The following is an 18479-nucleotide window of genomic DNA, read 5'->3' as shown; positions in this document are numbered from 1 at the left end:
ACAGTCAATAACTGAAATTCCTCAGCATGGAGGGGGTTATTCTGTACGTCTCTGGCTGGAGGGACGTGTGTCCCTCCCCTCAGTTGTTCTGTCATGGGATCTGGAAACTGCTCCAGTCACAATCTGCAAGTGCCTCCTTGTGCCTGTGCAAATGATGAGTGTGAGCACACGTGGGTGTGTGCAGGGCCTATAAAGCCAGCGTGGACAGCTCGGCATGGGAGGCTGCACCGCTGGGTTCCTGCTCTCTGCGCAGCTGTGCCGTGATGGGTGAGTTTCCTGCTCAGGTACACCTCACTCTGGTGTGCTGCTGGGCTCAAATGAGGCCTCACAGGGGTGAGTATGCAAAGGCAGAGGATGATGAGCAGGACAGCAGCTGTGAGTTTCCCTGGGAGCAGGAGGGCTGCCAGAGCAAAGCACCAAACAACACAAACGCTTGGTGCCAGCCTGGCTACCTGTGCCATGTGTTCCAACATCTTGTCAGGACTGGTTAATGTGGAGACCTAAGCTTCACCTTGGTCCTTTCCCTACTTGACCAAAGCATGTGGCATGTGTGGTTGCTCGGGGATCCTGCCCCAGGCATGGTGGCATCTCCCCCAGGAGTGAGTGCAGGCTGTAAGGGGGGTGCTGTTGGTCAGCACACAGGGTTTGGGCATGTACCCCTGTGTGGGCCAGGAAATTTCCTCCTGTCTGCTTGGCAGCAGTGCAGTAGGACCCATGGTGATGGGCACTTTCCTCCCCAGGGCTCCAGGCTGGGACACCCTGGCTCCAGCGGGACCTTGTCCTCCTGCCCACCGTGGTGGCCATGCTTCTCCTGTGTGCCAGCGCGGGCCCAGCCGCGCCCACTGCCAGCTCCAAGAGTGGTGAGTACAGGGGAGCTGGGGGGCACTGCCTGGGCACCCAGGGGCAGAGCAGGACCCTCAGGTCTGCTCTGTGCTAGGGAAGGCCAGCAAACACCCCAAGGGATGCACAGCACAGGAACTCTTCACACACACAACCCCTGGAGCACGGCTTTTGCAGCCTCGCTCCTGCCGGGTCGCCTTCACCCCCTTGGTGGGTCCGTGCTGAGACCAACAGGTTTTTGCCAAAACACCACAGCTTGGAAGGACTGCTGTGCCATGTTTGTGGGGCTCAGTTCTAGGAGAGATCCCCCTAGCTATTTGGCTTTTTGTTTAGCTCTTGTTGCATTAGGAACATCCCCTTCCTCCCTCCCTTTAAGGGAGGAATACAGTACCCAGAGTTTCATGGGTTGGGTTGGAATTACCCACAGCAAATTGTCTCCCATCAGACACAAATCAAGGAAAATAAATTAGGTGGCAAATTAATTTGGCTAGTAAGTCATGAGAGATCAGATAAATTATAACAAGCTGGGGGAAGAGACCCCTAAAAGACCAAGGCAGAACTTATCCAGTGCCATAAACCCCAGGGAAAACATAAACTTTCATTACATATCCTCATCCAATGGAGCATTTTGGATACTTCTGGTCCCTGCAAGAGCTGCAGCTCAATATATCGAGGGTATATGGGCCAGACATACTTGTAGGACATAATTGGCAATCCTGGAAATTTCTTCACCCTTCTTTCCTTGGCAAGATGCATTAGAAGGCTCCAAATGAAACAGCAAACCGTGAGAAATAGGTTCCAGAGCTCTTACAGAGGCCACTGGCTCAGACACCTTCAGGTTCCCTGAAGTGGAAAAGCCACAGACAGAACTCCTCCTTCCCTGAGTTCTCACTGATCTCCAGAAGCTCCTTGTTGTCCTGGTAGACTCATGGTCCTTCTCTCTCCCCCCCACCCCGTGTTTGCTGCTGCAGCCTCAGGGTTCCCCCCGGACTGCAGCCGGCTGCGCAAGAACAGCCCCAGCGGGGTGTACGTCATCCAGCCCGCCAGGTCCCCGCCGCGCGTCGTCTGGTGCGACATGGACACCGACGGCAAGGGCTGGACCGTGGTGCAGAGGAACTCCCACGACACCGAGCTCACCTGGAAGCAGTCCTGGACCACCTACAAGTACGGCTTTGGGAATGTGCACAGCGATTACTGGCTGGGCACCGAGTACCTGCACCTGCTGACGCAGCAGGGCACCTACAAGGTGCGCTTCGTGGTGCGGGACAAAACCAACGTCACCCACTACGCCGAGTACGACATCTTCAGGGTGGAGAGCGAGGCCAGCGGGTACCCACTGAGGCTGGGCCGGCATTCTGGTGATGGGGATGACTACCTGACCCTCTACCACCCCAAGAAGGGGGGAATTCATGACAACATGAAGTTCAGCACGGTCGACAAGGACCAGGACCAGTACAGCGGGAACTGCGCCAAGAGCTACGGGGGGTGGTGGTACAACAGGTGCCAGAACGTCCTGCTCAATGCCAAAAACTACATTGTTTGGCCAGGGTTCTGTGATAACGGTGACTGCGCATCCTCCCTCATCCTGGTCAAACCCACAGATGTGTGCTGACCGTTCCCAGCCCCCTGGGAGTGAGGGGGTGCCACCATCCCCAGCTCAGTGCCCCATTCCCATGCCAGTCCCAGTGCACATCCTGCTCTGCCCACAGCTCCTGTTCCCTCAGCAGCTGAAACACGGCAGCTCTGGGGCTCAGGAGCCATCGCCTGGAGCGCTGGGCACACGGGCAGCTTTGTCCAGTGCCATGATGCTGGCTGGCACTGGGGCACAGGCACTGGTTTGGGGTGGGTGCACCCACTCCCATCCTGGGGAGGGGGACATGGTGCCAGTTCCCTTCCCCTGCAGTCGGTGAACCCTGCTTTGCCCAGGCCCTGCTCCCTCCCTGGACACACCCCACACACCCCACAGCTCTGCTACCCACGGTGGGAGGAATCAGCTGCAATAAACCCTGGAGCCAGACTGTGCTGCCTCGTGTCTACCTGCACACAGGTGTGGGGGGATCACTCTCTCCAGTCTTCAGGGTGGCAGACTTGGGGGAAAGTGTGTTAGGCAATATTCCTTTCCATGGCTTGTTCCAGCCACTGGACTGTGGCTGTAAGGCTACAATTAGCCAACAGGGCCAGCAAAGCCCTGGTCATGCAAAACCCTCACTCAGTTCACCCCTGTTCATGGCTGGGTGGCTGCTCTGTGCTGGGAAAGAGGAGAAACCACCACAAGCTGGAGTGTGGAGAGGGCAGAGGACTCCCTGAGGGTGTGAGTGATGTGGGTAAGCCAGTCCCATCGTTCCCTGCTGCAGACAGGGAATGTGTCTAGGAAGTTCTCTTCTGATGCAGGGAAGTTTGAACTCGGGGCTTGAAAGAACCCACAGCTCCTCTTCTCACTCTGTGGAAGGAAAGCTGAGCTCAGGGGAGGTTTGTGGCTCGGAATGCTGAACAAATGGGACTCTGGAGCCAATGTCTGTGACCAGAGCCCCAGGGCATCCTGCAGAGCTCCTGAGGAGCTGTCAAGTTCTCAAGGAGCATTCTTTGGCAGCCTTGGAGGCACCTGCAGGGTGGGCAGCACTGCTTCACAGGAAGAGGAAGATAGGAGGGTGCTGCTGGTTGAGAAAGGCTTCCCATTGGAGCTGACTTGAGAGCAGCACTTCTGGACTAAGAGATGTGTCTGCTGGTTTAAAAAGGCATTGGTGCTCCAGCCTGGATGCACAACCTAATGGAAGGGGAGAGGCTGGACAAAGGCTTGATAAACAGCATTCCACCCAGCAGCCAGCCCTGAGTGATGCTGAGCTGCATTCCTGGTCTCTGTTGGAATGAGAATAGTTGCACTCAATGATCCTTGTGGTTCCCTTCCAACTCAGAATATTCTGTCAGTCTATGAGTGCAGCCTGTGAAATGTCTCCTGCTCTGTTCAGCACTGCCACACCAACATCCTCCCCCTGCTCAGCATCAGGAGACCACATCACAGGTACCGTGCCCATTGCTGAGCTGTCCAGTGCACAGCTATCACTGCACTGGAGCAATTTCACACAGACCCAGCTGATCCAGAATCTTGAAATTCTGGGATCTCTGCCATGTCAGGTTGTCTCAGCTCTCACACCTGCCCAGAGAGACCAACCATATGGTGCTTGCAGTACTGCTGTTCCTTTCCAGTCTCCCAGTTCTCCCCCAGTGTCCACAAGGTTGAGGCAGGATGACATCAGCCTGGCTTTCCAGGTCATGGCTGGCAGGCTTGAACTGTTCTGATGCTTCCCTCGCACCCTCTGCTGGCTGTGTGATGCTACATTCCCTTTCTGGAAGATCCCCACCTTGGAATTGCAACCCTCTTCTTTAAGTGAAAGTTTTGCCTCTAATTCCTCACTTGAGTTGTGTGAAAAGATTTTCCTTTGAAAACTTTTTGTTACTGCACCAGAAGCTTCAGGTGTGCTTCTGGTAGGAAACAGTCAGCAGCTGCAAGGAGCTCCCAAATAAATGAAGGACACTATGCAGGTGTGAAAGTGATTTAATTCTGCAGGATGAACACAGACTGCAGCAGGGATGTGCTGTGGACATGGCCAGCCCTGGGTTCAGTATAGCTTAGATCAGGTTAGCTGGTGATGATGGATACCTTTCTGCTGAAAATATCTGTACCCACAAAGCAAAAAGAGCATAAGACCATGCTGATCAGGAGGGTTTTAGGTTTCTGAGCACAGCATTCTCTCCAGAAGGAACATGCTTGGATACTGCAGCATTTATAAAGATGCATTCTAATAATATCCCCCCCACAAAAACCCACCACAGGTGAATGGCCAGAGACAGAGCCAGGAGCTTTGCTACTTTTCAGGACAGGAGAAAAACAAAGCAGTTCTTGACATAGAGGAACAACCCTATTCCCTCCCGAGGCCTCATCATCAAACAGGCCCCAGCAGGGCACTGGCCTGGCCAGGTGGAACCCATGGACAGAAGGGGGAAGGAGTTCTAGTGGTATGCAGCTGGTTTGATGAGGATGGCCGAGGCTCTGCAGTTCCCCCGGCACAGGCGGCCCCAAGCCAGGCGCCCCTTGACGTTCAGCTGCACAGAGTAACAGGCCGAGTACCACCACCCACCCCCATAGCGAGAGGCACAGTTCCCTCTGTAAGTGTCCTGATCCCGATCCTTGGTGGAGAACTTCATGTTGTTGTGCACTTTCCTGGGATTGTCTGAATCCATGGCATCCTCCGCTGTCCCCGAGTGCGCTCCCAGCCTCAGCCGGTAGCCCTGGGACTCATCGTCCAGGCTGAACAGGTTGTAGTCTGCGAACTTCATGTTGTTTGCAGCATCCCAGATGACAAATCTGACCTGGTAGATCTTCTGCCTGGTGATCTGGTGGATGTACTCGTTGCCCAGCCAGAACTCGGTGTGCATGTTCCCAAAGCCGTGCTTGTAGGTGCTCCAGGACTCGGCCCAGGTGATATCCGTGTCCTGCCGGTTCCTCTGGATGACGGTCCAGCCCCTGTCTGCCCCACCCATCTCGCAGTACACCCTGATGGGGTGCAGCCCCATGGGCTGGATGATGTAGATGCCACTGGGGCTGTCAACTGGAACCTCGCTGCAGTCCCTGGGCCAGGCTGGGGCAGGACACAAGGGGATAGAACAAAAGCCTGGGCATCAGGACAAGATCTTGGGCAGGAGGGAGATTCATCTGGCCAGAGTGCATGGGGGATAACCAGCTCTCCCAGCCCAGACAGGTGAGAGTGGGTTGGCCTTAACCCTCTGTTCCTTTTCTGTGTGGAAAACCAACAGGAGTCAGGCCCCAGAGTGGCTGAGCTATGCTGATATCAGTCTAAGAGGCTGAATATGGGCACCACTGGGCTCCTCTGGGTCTCCTGAACAAGGGGTTGTGCCACTACAGCAGGGTCATGCTGGGAGGAAGGTGAATAGGGCCCAGCCCCTGCCTGTGACTAAGGGAATGGGGGAAAATGATTCCTTCAAGCACAAAGCCACCCTTCCCAGCCTGCACAGTGCACACACACACACACACACACACACAGCACTGCAGCCTGCTCTAGGCACACCTTCACCATCCTCCAGCCTGGAGCAGGGCTAGGGCTAGGGACAGTGCACAGTCCTGCCCTACCCAGAGCTGGCTGAACACCTGCACACAACACCAGATGCCCACGGGATGTTACCTACTGGTTCTCTTCAGAACACTCGATGAAGTGTTGGAGGGAGATTTCTTGAAGGTGTTTAGGGTTTGTGTGTGCACAGAATGGCCTGGTGCAGCCAAGATGAGCAGGGAGGCAAGGAGCAGAAGACACTGAGCTGGTAGAGAGGGACAAGAAGAAAAGAAGAAATGTGACCATCCCTCCCACGGCAGCAGCACTGCAGTTAACATGAGCCTGTGAGGTGCAGGAGGGCACTGAGCATGCTGGGCAGCATCAGGCTGCTCCCTGCAAGCTGCAAAGCTTGCCAGAGGGGTAGACAACCTGCCCTTTTCCCCTTGGACAAGTCAAACAGGTAGTTTTGGGCAGAGCAAAGTACCCAACAGTTCCACCCCTGGTCCCTGGAGCAGGCAGCTGGCTGGGATGAGCCAGAAGATGGGGGATGAGCAGCTGGTGCTCAAAGAGGTGACAAGTGCCCCTAAAGGGCACCGGTGCCACTGCTCCCCATCAGTGTGCAAGAACCAGTGCATGGAGCCTCTCCCTCTTGCTGAGCTGCCCTGCCTTTGCTCTCCCCACGGCTCCCCAGCCCTGTACTCACCCATTGCTCCCTCCGGGAATGCCTCTGGAGCCGAGCTCTGGAGTGGCTGGTGGCACAGAGGGATTTGTAGTGCCCTCTGCTCTGGGCGGGCTGAGTGGCTCCTACCCCCCCTTTTTCTGCTGGAAGAGATCAAGTTGGTTTCCTTTGTGCCTGCAGAAAACACCAGCTGAGGTGGAGGTGCCCGTGGCTCTGGATTGCAAAGAAAATAATTCCCGTGCAAGCAAGAATCCTTGGAATGGTCTCTTCTGTGAGTGCTTAGTGACTTGGATGGAATTTCCCCTGGGAACAGCATATTTGCAAACTTCGAAGAGTATTGCTCAGAAAACACTTGAATGCCACAGTCACCAGCCAGGTGGAGAGCAAACATAGGTCTGTCCCTGCCTCCCACCGCTGCAGCTGGTGCTGCCAGGTCAAGGGGCTCTTGTTTAATCTGCTCCAGCCCAGCCTGGCTTTGGGTGGGGCAGCGGAGCAGCCCCAGGATCCTCAGGGAGGTGAAGTGTTGTGGGGCAGTGTTTGAAGCAGCTGGTGTGTTCTGGGGTGCATGACACAGGCAGGGGATCCTGGTGGAGGGGTCTGTATCTGGGGGAAGCAGGAGGAGTCGTGAGTGCCCAGTGGGACACAGTCCTGACCTGAAAGGAGACAGCTGAAGGGCCTGATGAAAGGTTTCTCTAAGGCAGATGACACGATCTGTTTGTGCAAGGAGAACAACAGAGGGGGTCTAAGAGAGCACAACAAGGGGAATGAAGAGGATATGAAAGCAGCTGGATAGGAATGGAGTGCATCTGAGAGTGGCTGGAAGTGAAGAGAATGAGTAAGAGGGGATCCAGAGAAGCAATCAGAGGGAACAGAGGGAATTTGGAAATGTGCAAAGGTAGAATAGTTTGGTTGTAAGGCACTCAGAAAGGCTGGCAGGGACAGGCAGTGCAGAGAAGATCTGATACAATATCTGGCACGATAAATCTGGCTGTGTTCAGTGGGAACTTGTGAGAACACAGATTCCCTGTTTGCAATTTACCAGCATGGTCTGGCCCAGCTGAACAAGAATTTACACAATCCATGTTTCCAAACAGTGAGGTTTAGGGAAGGAACAGGAAAGCAGATTCAGGACTCTTGGTGATAAATGCACTAACTACAGAGTGTTGATATATATTATGACCCAGTTATATATACAGAACTCTTCCCAGGTCTGCTCCAATGCAGTTGGAGGTGTGAAGCTCAAGCAGAGGAATCCTTTCAGGGGAGAAGGAGAGACACTGTCCATCTGCTGATCTCAAGCAAGCAGAGATGCTTTCCCCTCCTCTTTTTGCCCTGAGATCCCACATTGATATTATAATTATTGGCAGCTTTTCTCCAGTCATTGTTGGCCATTGCTGGAGTCAGGGGCAGCCAAGGGACCCATCCTTTGTATTTCTCAACCAGTCCCATTGATCCTTGACAAACTTAAGGCAGCTCTAGAGCAAGTCTGTCAAGTTACTACCCTTCTCCCTCATCCTGCACCCTCACCATCACTGACAGCTCTGCAGCTCCAGCTGCTGCTGGAATGTCCACCCAGGGAAAGAAAATGCTGCCCAGTACCCAGTTTTAATGCCTGCAAGCCCAAGAACCCACTATTTCTATCACAAGCACAATCCAGGTTTTCAGAACTCTGTATTTCTGTTTTAAAAGTATTCCCAACACAAGAAAAGCAATTGCAGAAATGCTGGTCCTGTGGGGTGGATCCACGTGCTGAAGTCCCCTACGATGAATCTGGGGATTCTGAATCCTCTTGGGTATCCTGATGTCCACATCTGTGGCACGTCTGATGGACACAGAGGCATTGCCAGATGGCTCTGGGAGACAGAAGGAGGAATGGGGAGCAGGGAGGACACCCTATTCCCGTTAGTTGCTCAAGGGGCAACTGGGGGGTCCTTGGAGCAACTGGTGGGCCTAAGGGTGAAGCTGTGGTGTGCTGGGGACAATTGGGGTAACTGCCCCCATAGGGACAGAGAGGGTTCTAGGGGAAACAGGGGAAAGTTTCAGGGTTTCAGGGGCAATTAGGGAATCTGGGGGAAGTAAAGGCAGCCTTGAGTGCTGCTGTGTGCATGGGGGAGATCCTGGAATGGGTCAGAGTGCAAAGGGAGTCCCAGGAGACATGGAGGCTCCTGTGAATTTAGGAGTCCTGGCAGTCTTTAGCCCACCCTTGGATACCTGTGTTCCCCTTGTACTTCAGGGAATCCCAAGGGACGGAGAATCCAGAGGGGATGGGGAGTCCCATGCTGGTCTGTGAAGAGCTCCAGAAGCATGGGAATTTTCAGAGTACAGTTCACCAGGGGAGGAGTACTCACATCAGCAGCAGAATGAATGCCATGGAGCCGGCAGCCAGAGCCAGCCCCATGGTTGGTGTGTGGGGCACGGGGGTCTTGTCATGGAGCCTGTGCAGCACAGTGCTGAACACAGCCTGGAGTCCTTTCTCTTCCTCCACGCTTCCCTCTGACACTGTGGGGACCCAGGCCCCTCAGTCATGGGACTCAGGGACCAGCTACCCCTGCAGCTCTTGCTCCAGCCACAGACCTTGCTGTCCCCAGCCACCCTGGCATCTGGGGGTCCCTGCCCCACCCCACATGCTCCCAGAGGAGTCAGGCACCAGGGAACACATGCTCTAATCCACCTGTCCACCATGAAGCCAGACATCCTGGCACCCTGCTCACCCCCTTCCCGTGGACCCAGGTGTCCCAGGTCCCTCTGCTCCCTGCCCCCAGGGAGCTCAGGTGTCCGGGCTCACCGTTGAGGTAGAAGAACTTGCGGATAATGGGCTTGGAAGGCTCCCCCAGGCGACAGGCAACGGTTCCTGGAGCAGGTTCCTCAATGGTCAGACTGAAGGGCTTCTCTGGATTCCCCTTCAGCTCCTTGAACAGTGTCATGTCCTGTGTGCGCAGCTGGGGCATGGAGGGGCACATCAGCACTGCCCAGACCGCCAGGAACACGGAATCCATACAGGACTGCACTCATCCATATGGGATCCATAACAGGCACCTGTGTCCTGCACATGCTTGGCACATCCCCTCCGTGCTTCCTGGACCCCTTTCTGTGCACACACCTCCCATCCCACCCAGGGCTGCACAACCAGGTGTACACAAAAGTCACAGAAGTCACCTCCTGCAGGAAGAGCTTCTTCCCTGTGAGTGTGGTGAGCAGGGCATCTCCTCCCCCACAAGAGCTTATCTGCTGTTTGTCAGCCAGTCAGATAACCCAAACAATAACTCATTTCATGTCTTGTAATCAGTTATTTTTGCACCACCGGGTTAGCACCGCTCTGGCATCTCCCAGCTTCCAATGAACATCCTACTGTCAAAGTGAGACGTGGAAGATAAGCTGGATTTCTGACTGACAGCAAGAGTCACTTCACAACTATAAAAGCCACAGCAAACTTCTGCAAAGTAGAAAGCTTCTATATATTTTCCTGGAAATGTGTGGAGTTCCTCCCATAAATAGGGACACTTATTTCCCAGTTGGGTGGAGGAATCTGTGTACATTATTGTCATTTTGGTGGTAAGTTACATTTGGCTCCTATTCAATACTATTTCTTTTGCTAGCTTTAATATAGATGCCTTGATATAGCGCACTGTTCTATGTTATACTAATAGTTCTTGTAGTTTTGTACTGTGTAGTAATTCTGATTAAGATCTTTCATCTATTTTGCCTGTTCATTATTTTATTAAAGAATTCATTTTTATAAATATATCTGACTTGCCGTCATTAGGACTTGTGGGCCAAAATGATTCCTAAGACTTAAGCTGTTGCCAAATTCTGAGGCTAAGGAAGAATTTACCTTCATCTGAACCCATCTCCCAGGAAGAGTTTAAACACACAAAGGAATCCTTTCTGAACCTCAGACTCAGCAGCAGGGCTTATTTAATAAATTTTGAAACTTCCACTCTCCCCATGACACCCTGGCACAGGTTGTGCAGGTAAGATGTGGCTGCCCCATCCCTGGAAGTGTCCAAGGCCAGGTTGGTTTGGCCTTGGAGCAGCCTGGTCTAGTGAAAAGTGTCCCTGCACACCTTCCAGGGGACTGGAATGACACCAGCTTGAAGGTCTTTTTCACCCCAAACCATCCTGTGATTTTATGATTCTACAACTCACATTGGGGGCAAACATCCAGGTGACGGGCAGGCTGCTGGGGGTGTGGAAAGGCACGTTGCAGCGCAGCACAATGGTTTCATCCGTGTAGGTCCACAGGTCCTGCACTGGGAGCATTGACAGGCCCATGAGCTCCCACCTGCACTGCCAGAGGTGATGGTGCTCCTGTGCTGGCTGCAGGGATGGGCAGATGCACGCTTGGGTGGGTGTGCTCAGCGTGGGACCGCAGGTGAGAAATGCAGGGAGAGATTTTTGTGGGGAAATTCTGTGGTTTGGGTCAACTCTGCTCACTGTAATCTCATTTTAATACTGAACACACCTCCATCCTAAAAGCTACCTACCCCCAATGTATGACCATCCTTGATGAGCACACATTCTGCGTTTTTCTAGCCTAGACCTTTACAAGCAAAGTTAGACCATTTGACCTCAATCAGTACCAGAGGTGTGACTGGAGTCACTCAAGTGCCACCAAACTTAAAAAATAGTACAAAAATAACCTAAGAATTGTGAAGTTGAGGAAGATTTCCTTACCATTAACACAATAGTCCCCCATGGCCTCATACCTGGGCAGTCCAGGGCAAACTGACAGTCCACCAGGCTGCAGGTAGCACACTGGAAGACACGGGCAGCTGGCTGGAATCCTGGGAAAGAGAGACCTGGTGATCCCAGGGAAGTGGGAGATGCACCAGGAGACAGGGGAGGGCAAGACAGAGGGACAGACACTCACCACAGGGTGGGATACAGGCTGGAACTGGTGGGGAGGAAGCAGTGTTAGACTGGGCATCACTGGGGACCCACATCCTTCTAATGAGCTGGTCAGGATTCAGCCCTTGTCCAGCCCAGATGGGGTCCCTGGGAGTTTCTCTAGGACAGGGGTTCCCAGGGTGGCCCCACACCTTTCCCCAGTTGGTTCAGCTTTGTCCAGATTGTGTTGACAGCTTCCTGCAGAGTCTCGTTCAGGGGTTCTGGTGTGTCCCAAATGTTCAGGTAAGACAATGTGCCCTCCCCCTGGTCCCCATAGACCTACCCCAGACCCCACAGATCCCTTATACAACTAACTTTGACTCCATATATCCCTCCTGAAGTGAGGTATATTCCCAAATATCCCCTCCAACTCCCCAGGAAGCTGTAGACCTTGAAACCCATATACCCTCAAGATTCCTCAAATATCCCTTTACATCTCCCAGACCTTCATACACCCTATATTTCACCTCCACCCCATCCCCCTTCAAGGCCTCCACATCCCACCCCCCTTGCCCCATGTCTCATGTCCCATGTCCTGTGTCTCACGTCCCTCATTCTGCTCACTCTTGCCCCTTTGCTCCTCTAAAAAAAACATAGCATCCATGACGATTTCCCGAAGTTCCTCACGCTGTCCTGACCCTGGAACCAGTACAGGGACACAGGAATCAGTACAGGGTTAGGGTTGGAGTTTCTGGGATGGGAAGGTGCAGTAAAGTCTGGGGGTTTCTGGGGGTTCCTGGAGTCCTGACCAAGATTTAAGGGATACTGGGAAATGTCAGGTGTCCCTGTGGATTCCTAAGGTCTAAAAGGGATCCCCAGTGTGTCATGGTTGGGTGATTCTCAGGGTTCAAGGCAGGTTTGGGATCCTCAAAGGTCCCTGGGGGCCAAATCAGGACAGAGAAGACCTTGGCATGGTTGTGAGTCCCAAGGATGCTTGTCCAGGGTGGGTCCCTAGGGTCCCCAGCTTCCTGGGATCCTGCTCAGTGTCAGTGTGAGGACCTTGGTTGACATGAGAAACCCCAGAGGGCTCTGGAGTGCTGTTCAGGGTGGGGATCCCCTTTGGGATGGATGTCCCTGGTGCAAAGGAGGGGCCAGTCAGGACAGATGTCCTTGGGCAGGATCCCAGTTGGGTTTGATGTCCCTAGGGACTCATGACATACCTACAGTGACGGAGGCAAGTGGTTGAGCAGCCTCAACAAGGGCCTCATGGCATTCTTTAAGTTCAGGGTTATTGGCAAAGGCTCCAGTAATGTCACGGCAAAGCCGTGCCCGCTGAAGGGGGGGCCCGAAGCAGAGCAGGCAGGGGTGCACCTCAGGGAGGCAGGACATCAGGACCCACAGCCACAAGCCAGGGTTTCGAGGGTGCCAGGGGACCAACATCAGCATCAGGGCCACAAACCACCAGCCCATGACCTAAACTTAGCACCCAAGTGCCTGAGTTCCCTGGACAAATGCAGGGTTCCAAGGCAGAACCTGGGCGCCTGGGTTGCCAGGGAACCAGATAAGGTGGGAAGCCACACTCTAGCCAGCCCCACTGACCTCACACCAGCCAAAGGTGTGGGCAGAACCCAGCAGGGAACATGTAAGCCATTCCATGACTCCATAACATCATGAGTCTGGGTCCTACTGGTTCCCAGAGGTGGAGTGGTGTGTGTTGCCTGGCAACGGGAGCTCTGATGAAGAGGGGCATGAGCAGCACAGGCTCCAGTCATTTGATGTACAAGGAAGGAGAAAGGAGACTGCTGATTGTTCATCCTTTTTATTATTGCTTTTGCCTGTCCCTTCTGTCATCCCTTTTGTTCATCCCTTTTATCATCCCTTTTGCTCATCCCTGACTGACCCAGCTGGGCAAGAAGGCTTCTGACCAACCAGGGACCGAGTGTGTGCAGACATGGAAACATCCCTGGACACGCTCAGCCTCTCCCAGCTCCTGGATCTCTCCATCGGGGTACCCGAGAAAGGAGCCATTCAATTTGCAGCCATGAGAAAACTGCTGCAGGTCATGCTGGAGCACCTGGACGTGCAGTACCTGACCACCGAGGAGCCGTGGCCGGGCCAGCTGAGTGGCCCCTCACTCGCTGAGTTGGCCACTGAGATGGAACAGATGAAGAAGGAGATTAAAAACAACAAGGAACACATGTCCAAGGTAGAGGTTCTTCCCAGCTCCCTGGGCTCTCCCCCACCACACAGCCCCTCCTCACTTCCTCAGACAGTGGTGCTTGGCACTGCCCTCACTGCCCAGGCAGAGCTTGAGCTGCTGGCAGTGGCTCTTTGCTGAGCTGGGCTGGGGCTGGTGGCACCGGCACCTGCTGGCCTGGCTGAGCCATGGGCTGCCTGTGGCAGGGTGGGGCTCTTTGGGGTGTTGCTGCCCTGGCCATCACCTCAGATATCCCACTTCTCGGACTGCTTCACAGGTTCTTCTTGAGGAGTTTGATGAGATAAAGGCAGAACTTTCCCGCATGTCAGAGAATATTAGGAAGATCCAGAAGGCACAGGTCTGTGAATACCACTCTGGTGGTGACGGTCCTGTTGCCCACACTCCTCATCTCTGATACCACTTTCTCCTACAGTCTGGCATGACAAAGAACATGAAGAAGATCCAGAAGGCACAGAATGAGGTGAACTGCTGCTGGGAGCAAGTCCTGGCTCTGAGACAGCAGCCAGTGCCCTCGGCTCTGCTGGCTGGATGTGTGGAGAATGCTGCCTGCGCTGTCCCCCAGTGCTCCACAAAACATGGCAGGGCTCAAGGCCTTGCAGGTCCCCACTGACCCTCCCCAGAGGCTGACTGGCACCACTCCTCTCTCTTAGGACACGAATCTCATGCAGGATCTCCGTGAGGAGATTGACAGGATAAGGACAGCACAGACTCGCATGGAAGGAGACGTAAAAAAGTCGAAGGAGGCCCTTGGCTTAGTGAGCTGCTGGGTTGGGTTATCTTTGGGCTCTCATGGGGAACTTCAATGGGACTCCAAGAGCAGCAGTTTAGGGTCAGGGTCTCAGGAATGAGTGGGGGGCTCTGGGGTTTTCTGTGCAGCTGAAGGGCCCCCATGCTGGGACAACATAATTGATGTCTGTGTCCTGACTCTGCTGTCACTGACCTTCCCAGATGAAGAAGATGGGAGAAGACATTAAAAAGCTGAGGGAGGAGACAACCAAATGGAGAGAAGAGAGCCGTGAAGAGATCTCTCAGCAAATTGAGTAAGAGGATAAGAGTGGGTTTCATACCCTGTGGGGCTGCAAGGAAGCCCAGGGGATCTGGGAGCACCCTGGCCTGCGGGTACAGGACAGTGCCCGAGCAGCCCTGCAGGGTAACCCTGCCCTTGCCCCCATCTCGCTGGCCAGGGCTGTGCTGCAGGAGACAAAGCGAGAGCTGCAGCTTGAGCTGGAAGAGCAGCAGCAGCAGATGAGGGATGCCATGCTGGAGCAGATGATGTCTGGGACAGCTGGGGTAGGACTCCCACCACCCACTGGCTTGGTGCAGTACCCCTGATTGTGTTTCCAGCCATATTCCCCAACTGGCTGGGGCCACCCAACACTGTTGATTCCATTCATCCCATCTCCAAGTCAATTCCCTCTGCCCTTCCTGCAGATTGGAGATATGGCAGAGTCAACTGGGAGCCTACAGGAGGAGCAGGAAGAGGGGAGTGCAGACTGCTCCAAATGCAGCTTCAATATCAAAGTGCTTTTGGGAAAGCTCTTCCGGTGCTGCGAGAAACTCCAGGAGCAGGTGGACTCCCTGGAGTCACGGCAGATGGCTGTGGGCAGAGTGGCCAAGCTCGAGACAATGATGAGGAATTGGGGCCAGGTAGGCAGTTGGCAGCATGGGGGACTGGGGAGGAGGTTGATGGCATCCCTCAGCTGCATGTGCTGTGCTGTAATGTGGGGGAGACCCAAACTGCACCAGTCAGTGGCATGGACAGAAATTAAAGCTTGATTCAAACATCCTGTTGTCACTGAGAGCTTGTGGCCACTGGCTGAGTAATGTGGGTCTGTCCTTCTTGAGCAGTCAGCCCCCCTCTTGCTCAATACTATGTTTTTCCTCCCCTGGGGCAGGACCAGGAGCGCCTGCACTACTTGGAGGCTACAATTGTACAGATCCAAGGGGACTGTGAGAAGCTCAGCCTTGTTTCTGGGAGCCTCCAGGAAGAGATTCAACAAAACCAGAAAGCAATGGAGGTGTGTGGATGAAAATTCTGTGGTGACAGAAGATCCCCCAGGCCCTCCTTTTGACTCTAGGCAGGGATCACAAGGAATCTGTCTCCCTCCAGAGACAGCATGAGTCCAGATCCAAGTACATTCCCTCAAGCATTTTGGGTAGGGGGAGTGGGATGTTCTTTCCTGGCCAGGAGGCAGCTCCAGCCCTGCTGGGATGTCATGGGTTCCTTTCTGTGCTGAAAGATGCTGTTCCAGTCTCTGGAGAAGCTGCAGAAGGAGAAAGCAGATGAACAGGAAATGTTGGCAGCCATGGACACGGTACAGTCTTGAGGGGCCTCTGTGCCAGCCCAGGGGTTCCTGGGCATGGTGACAAATGTCCCTTGTCCCTTGGGGGCTGGCTGGCAGAACTGGCCTGCGGGAGGGAGGATTTCCTGAGCTCATGGGTGCCTCACCCTTCACATGGTAGGACCAAGCTCACCAAGGTGATGGGGCAAACGGGGCCACAGCACCCTGAAAGGGGCATGATGGCCTGGAGGAGGCACTTCTCCCTCTGCCCCTCACGTGTGCTGCCCTGCCTGTCCTTCCTCATCCCTTTCCCCATCGCTCCCCTGCCCTTCCCCTCTGCTAGAAGGCTGACAAAGCTGCCTTGGGCAGCAAAGTCAACTGCAGCCAGTTTGATGCAAATATGGAGCGGCTGGATGAGAGGATGCAGGAGCTGCAGAGCCAGATTTCAGGCCAGGAGGAGCACTGGAACAAGATGCAGCAGCAGTTCAGTGATGCAATGGAAGAGAAGGTGAGCGGTTTTCATGGTCCCCACCATCAGAAACTGGCACCTTTGGGACTTGACAGCCTGAGGCAGCATCCCTCTGAGGATCCCCTTCCAGGCTTTTCCCTGGAGACCTGCATGTTGTATCCTGGGGCAGCTGGCTGAGGCTGTGCACCTGTTCACAGCTGGATCGCCTGGAGCTGAAGGCTTTCAGTAGCGAGATAGAAGAGACCTGGAATAGGAACATTGAGGAACTTGAGACAAGGTGGATGCGTGAAAGTGCCGCTGGGTTTAAGAAGTGAGTGTGATGGAGATGGAGATGGCTTTGGGGATGGTGATGGTCCCGTTCTCTCCAGCTGTCCCAGCCACTGCCCAAGGAGTCCCCTGCCCTGGGACCAATTCAGCTGCTAAATCAACCATGGAGATGCTGATGAAGCAGCTGCATCTTCTCCTTCCACCAGCAGCACATTCCAGGCAGGGCTGTGACAGAGCTCCCCAGAGCTGCCCAGCCCCTGGCTGCTGCCAGTGAGCTGCTGCCTGTGTGTGGGCAGGGCTGTGGCCCCAGGAGCTCCCCCAGCCCTCTTCTCTCACCCTCCTTAGGCAGCTGCCAGTCCCTTTCATGTGCCTGTCCTGTGACCGCATGCTCACCATGCACGTTCCTGGCCAGTGAGTAGCACCAGGGCTCTGGGGACAGAGGGGTGTCAGGGGGGGAGATGGGTGCCAGCAGGGACCAGCTGTGCTGGGCACAGGGGTGACAGTGTCCCCTTGGGAGGGTGTGATGTGGGGAGCCCCCCTGCAGCCCTGCCCTTCAGCAGGGGGTGTGGGCACTCATCCCAAGGGCTACAGGAAGCCATGGGCTATAATCCTATGGGTTTGGGGGTGCTGCCTCCAACAGGAACAGGCTGTTTGTTCCCTGTCACACACCTGTGACTTCTGCTCTCCCCAGGAAGCCCGAGACACTCCCATATTTGCAGCCACTGTTCCCCAGCAGGGAGCCACAGTACAGCCAAAGGTAGGGGCTTTGAGGACACATCCCCAGCTCCTGCGGTGCAGGGTAGCCCTGCCTCAGCAAGGAGGACTCTTCCCTGTGGGGAGAGGCTTTTGCCTCCTGCAGCAGGTGGACAGGAGCTGGGAGGAACACGCTCCTGCAGGCAGCACCACCAGTCCCCTCCCTGGCACAGCAGGGTGATGCCACAGGGCTGGGCACTGAGTGTCCTCTGCCCCATCCCACAGGGGGCTGGCAGTCCATGGCAGTGTCCCCCGTATGCCACAGTGCTGTGGGGACTATCGGAGCTGCAGCTCTGTGATGCAGCAGATCAAAGCTTCCCTACAGAGAAGTGGGCAGCCACAGGCCTTCTCGACAGTCCAGAAAAAGGTGGGGATGATGAAGGTGGGGACATGGAAGGGTGACTGATGGCACTGCTGAGTATCCAGGGGGAATCTGTGCCCTCAGTCACCTGGGAGACCTGGGTTGGGAGGATTATTGGGGGATGCTTGGTTGGACCCCACGATGCAGCCAGCTGTTCTCTCCTCCTCAGCCTGGAGTGACCCCGCTGCTGGACAGTAGCGGAAACACCTTGAAGGGCCATGATGACCAGCTTCCTGTGGTGATCAGGACACAATCAGGTATGGCCCTGTTAGGGCATGGGTGTCAGAAAAGAGATGAAATTGTTTGTCTGCTGGGCATGGCATGGGTGGCAAGCGAGGCTCTGCATGCAAAGCTGGGCAGGTTTGGATGGGAGTTTGGGCTCTGGACTGGGTTGGAAGGGGCAGAAGCAGAATAGGGAAGAAGCAGAATAGAGCAGGAGGGCTGGCACATGGGGCAACTGAGCTTGGATCCCTGAGGGTCTCTGGCTGGGCAGGTGACACTCCTGCTGACCCCTCCTGGCCTGGCAGAGCTCCACCATACAGGGACTCCCACAGAAAGTGGCGGCTCACCCTCACCCCTCAACCCACAGGCCCTGCCACCTCACGGGAGCACCGGCCAGGCACAGACCCCCGACACATCTCCTGGGCACCAGGGCTTGTCCAGCCACTCCAGCCCCACCGGCCATCCACAGCCCCCACCCAGGTGGACATGACCTAT

The 18479-nt window shown here is 54.8% G+C and overlaps 4 protein-coding genes across 4 annotated transcripts; 2 read left to right on the top strand and 2 right to left on the bottom strand.

Annotated features, from left to right (window-relative positions):
* Positions 1-111: 111 nt before the first annotated feature.
* On the top strand, positions 112-2588 carry LOC131587152 (fibrinogen-like protein 1-like protein). The gene is made up of 3 exons (XM_058854717.1): positions 112-267; positions 741-860; positions 1812-2588. Exons 1-3 carry the CDS (start codon positions 264-266, stop codon positions 2450-2452), a joined length of 765 nt encoding a protein of 254 aa, XP_058710700.1. The 5' UTR covers positions 112-263; the 3' UTR covers positions 2453-2588.
* Positions 2589-4377: 1789 nt separating this feature from the next.
* LOC131587151 (fibrinogen-like protein 1-like protein) lies at positions 4378-6801 on the bottom strand. Its single transcript, XM_058854716.1, has 3 exons — positions 6610-6801; positions 6043-6171; positions 4378-5477 (listed from the first exon to the last, which is right to left on the bottom strand). Exons 1-3 carry the CDS (start codon positions 6611-6613, stop codon positions 4849-4851), a joined length of 762 nt encoding a protein of 253 aa, XP_058710699.1. The 5' UTR covers positions 6614-6801; the 3' UTR covers positions 4378-4848.
* A 1525-nt stretch (positions 6802-8326) lies between these two features.
* Positions 8327-12986, bottom strand: SPACA6 (sperm acrosome associated 6). Its single transcript, XM_058854752.1, has 9 exons — positions 12633-12986; positions 12019-12111; positions 11918-11928; positions 11625-11751; positions 11456-11479; positions 11292-11369; positions 10732-10835; positions 9371-9524; positions 8327-9084 (listed from the first exon to the last, which is right to left on the bottom strand). The coding sequence occupies exons 1-9, from the start codon at positions 12880-12882 to the stop codon at positions 8930-8932; spliced, it is 996 nt and encodes a 331-aa protein (XP_058710735.1). The 5' UTR covers positions 12883-12986; the 3' UTR covers positions 8327-8929.
* Positions 12987-15852: 2866 nt separating this feature from the next.
* Positions 15853-16695, top strand: LOC131587178 (glutamine-rich protein 2-like). The gene is made up of 3 exons (XM_058854751.1): positions 15853-15945; positions 16256-16420; positions 16579-16695. The coding sequence occupies exons 1-3, from the start codon at positions 15871-15873 to the stop codon at positions 16693-16695; spliced, it is 357 nt and encodes a 118-aa protein (XP_058710734.1). The 5' UTR covers positions 15853-15870.
* Positions 16696-18479: the final 1784 nt, after the last annotated feature.

This window comes from Poecile atricapillus, chromosome 21, assembly GCF_030490865.1.
Source record: "Poecile atricapillus isolate bPoeAtr1 chromosome 21, bPoeAtr1.hap1, whole genome shotgun sequence".
Taxonomy (NCBI): domain Eukaryota; kingdom Metazoa; phylum Chordata; class Aves; order Passeriformes; family Paridae; genus Poecile; species Poecile atricapillus.
This window is presented reverse-complemented; position numbering and strand designations above follow the sequence as displayed.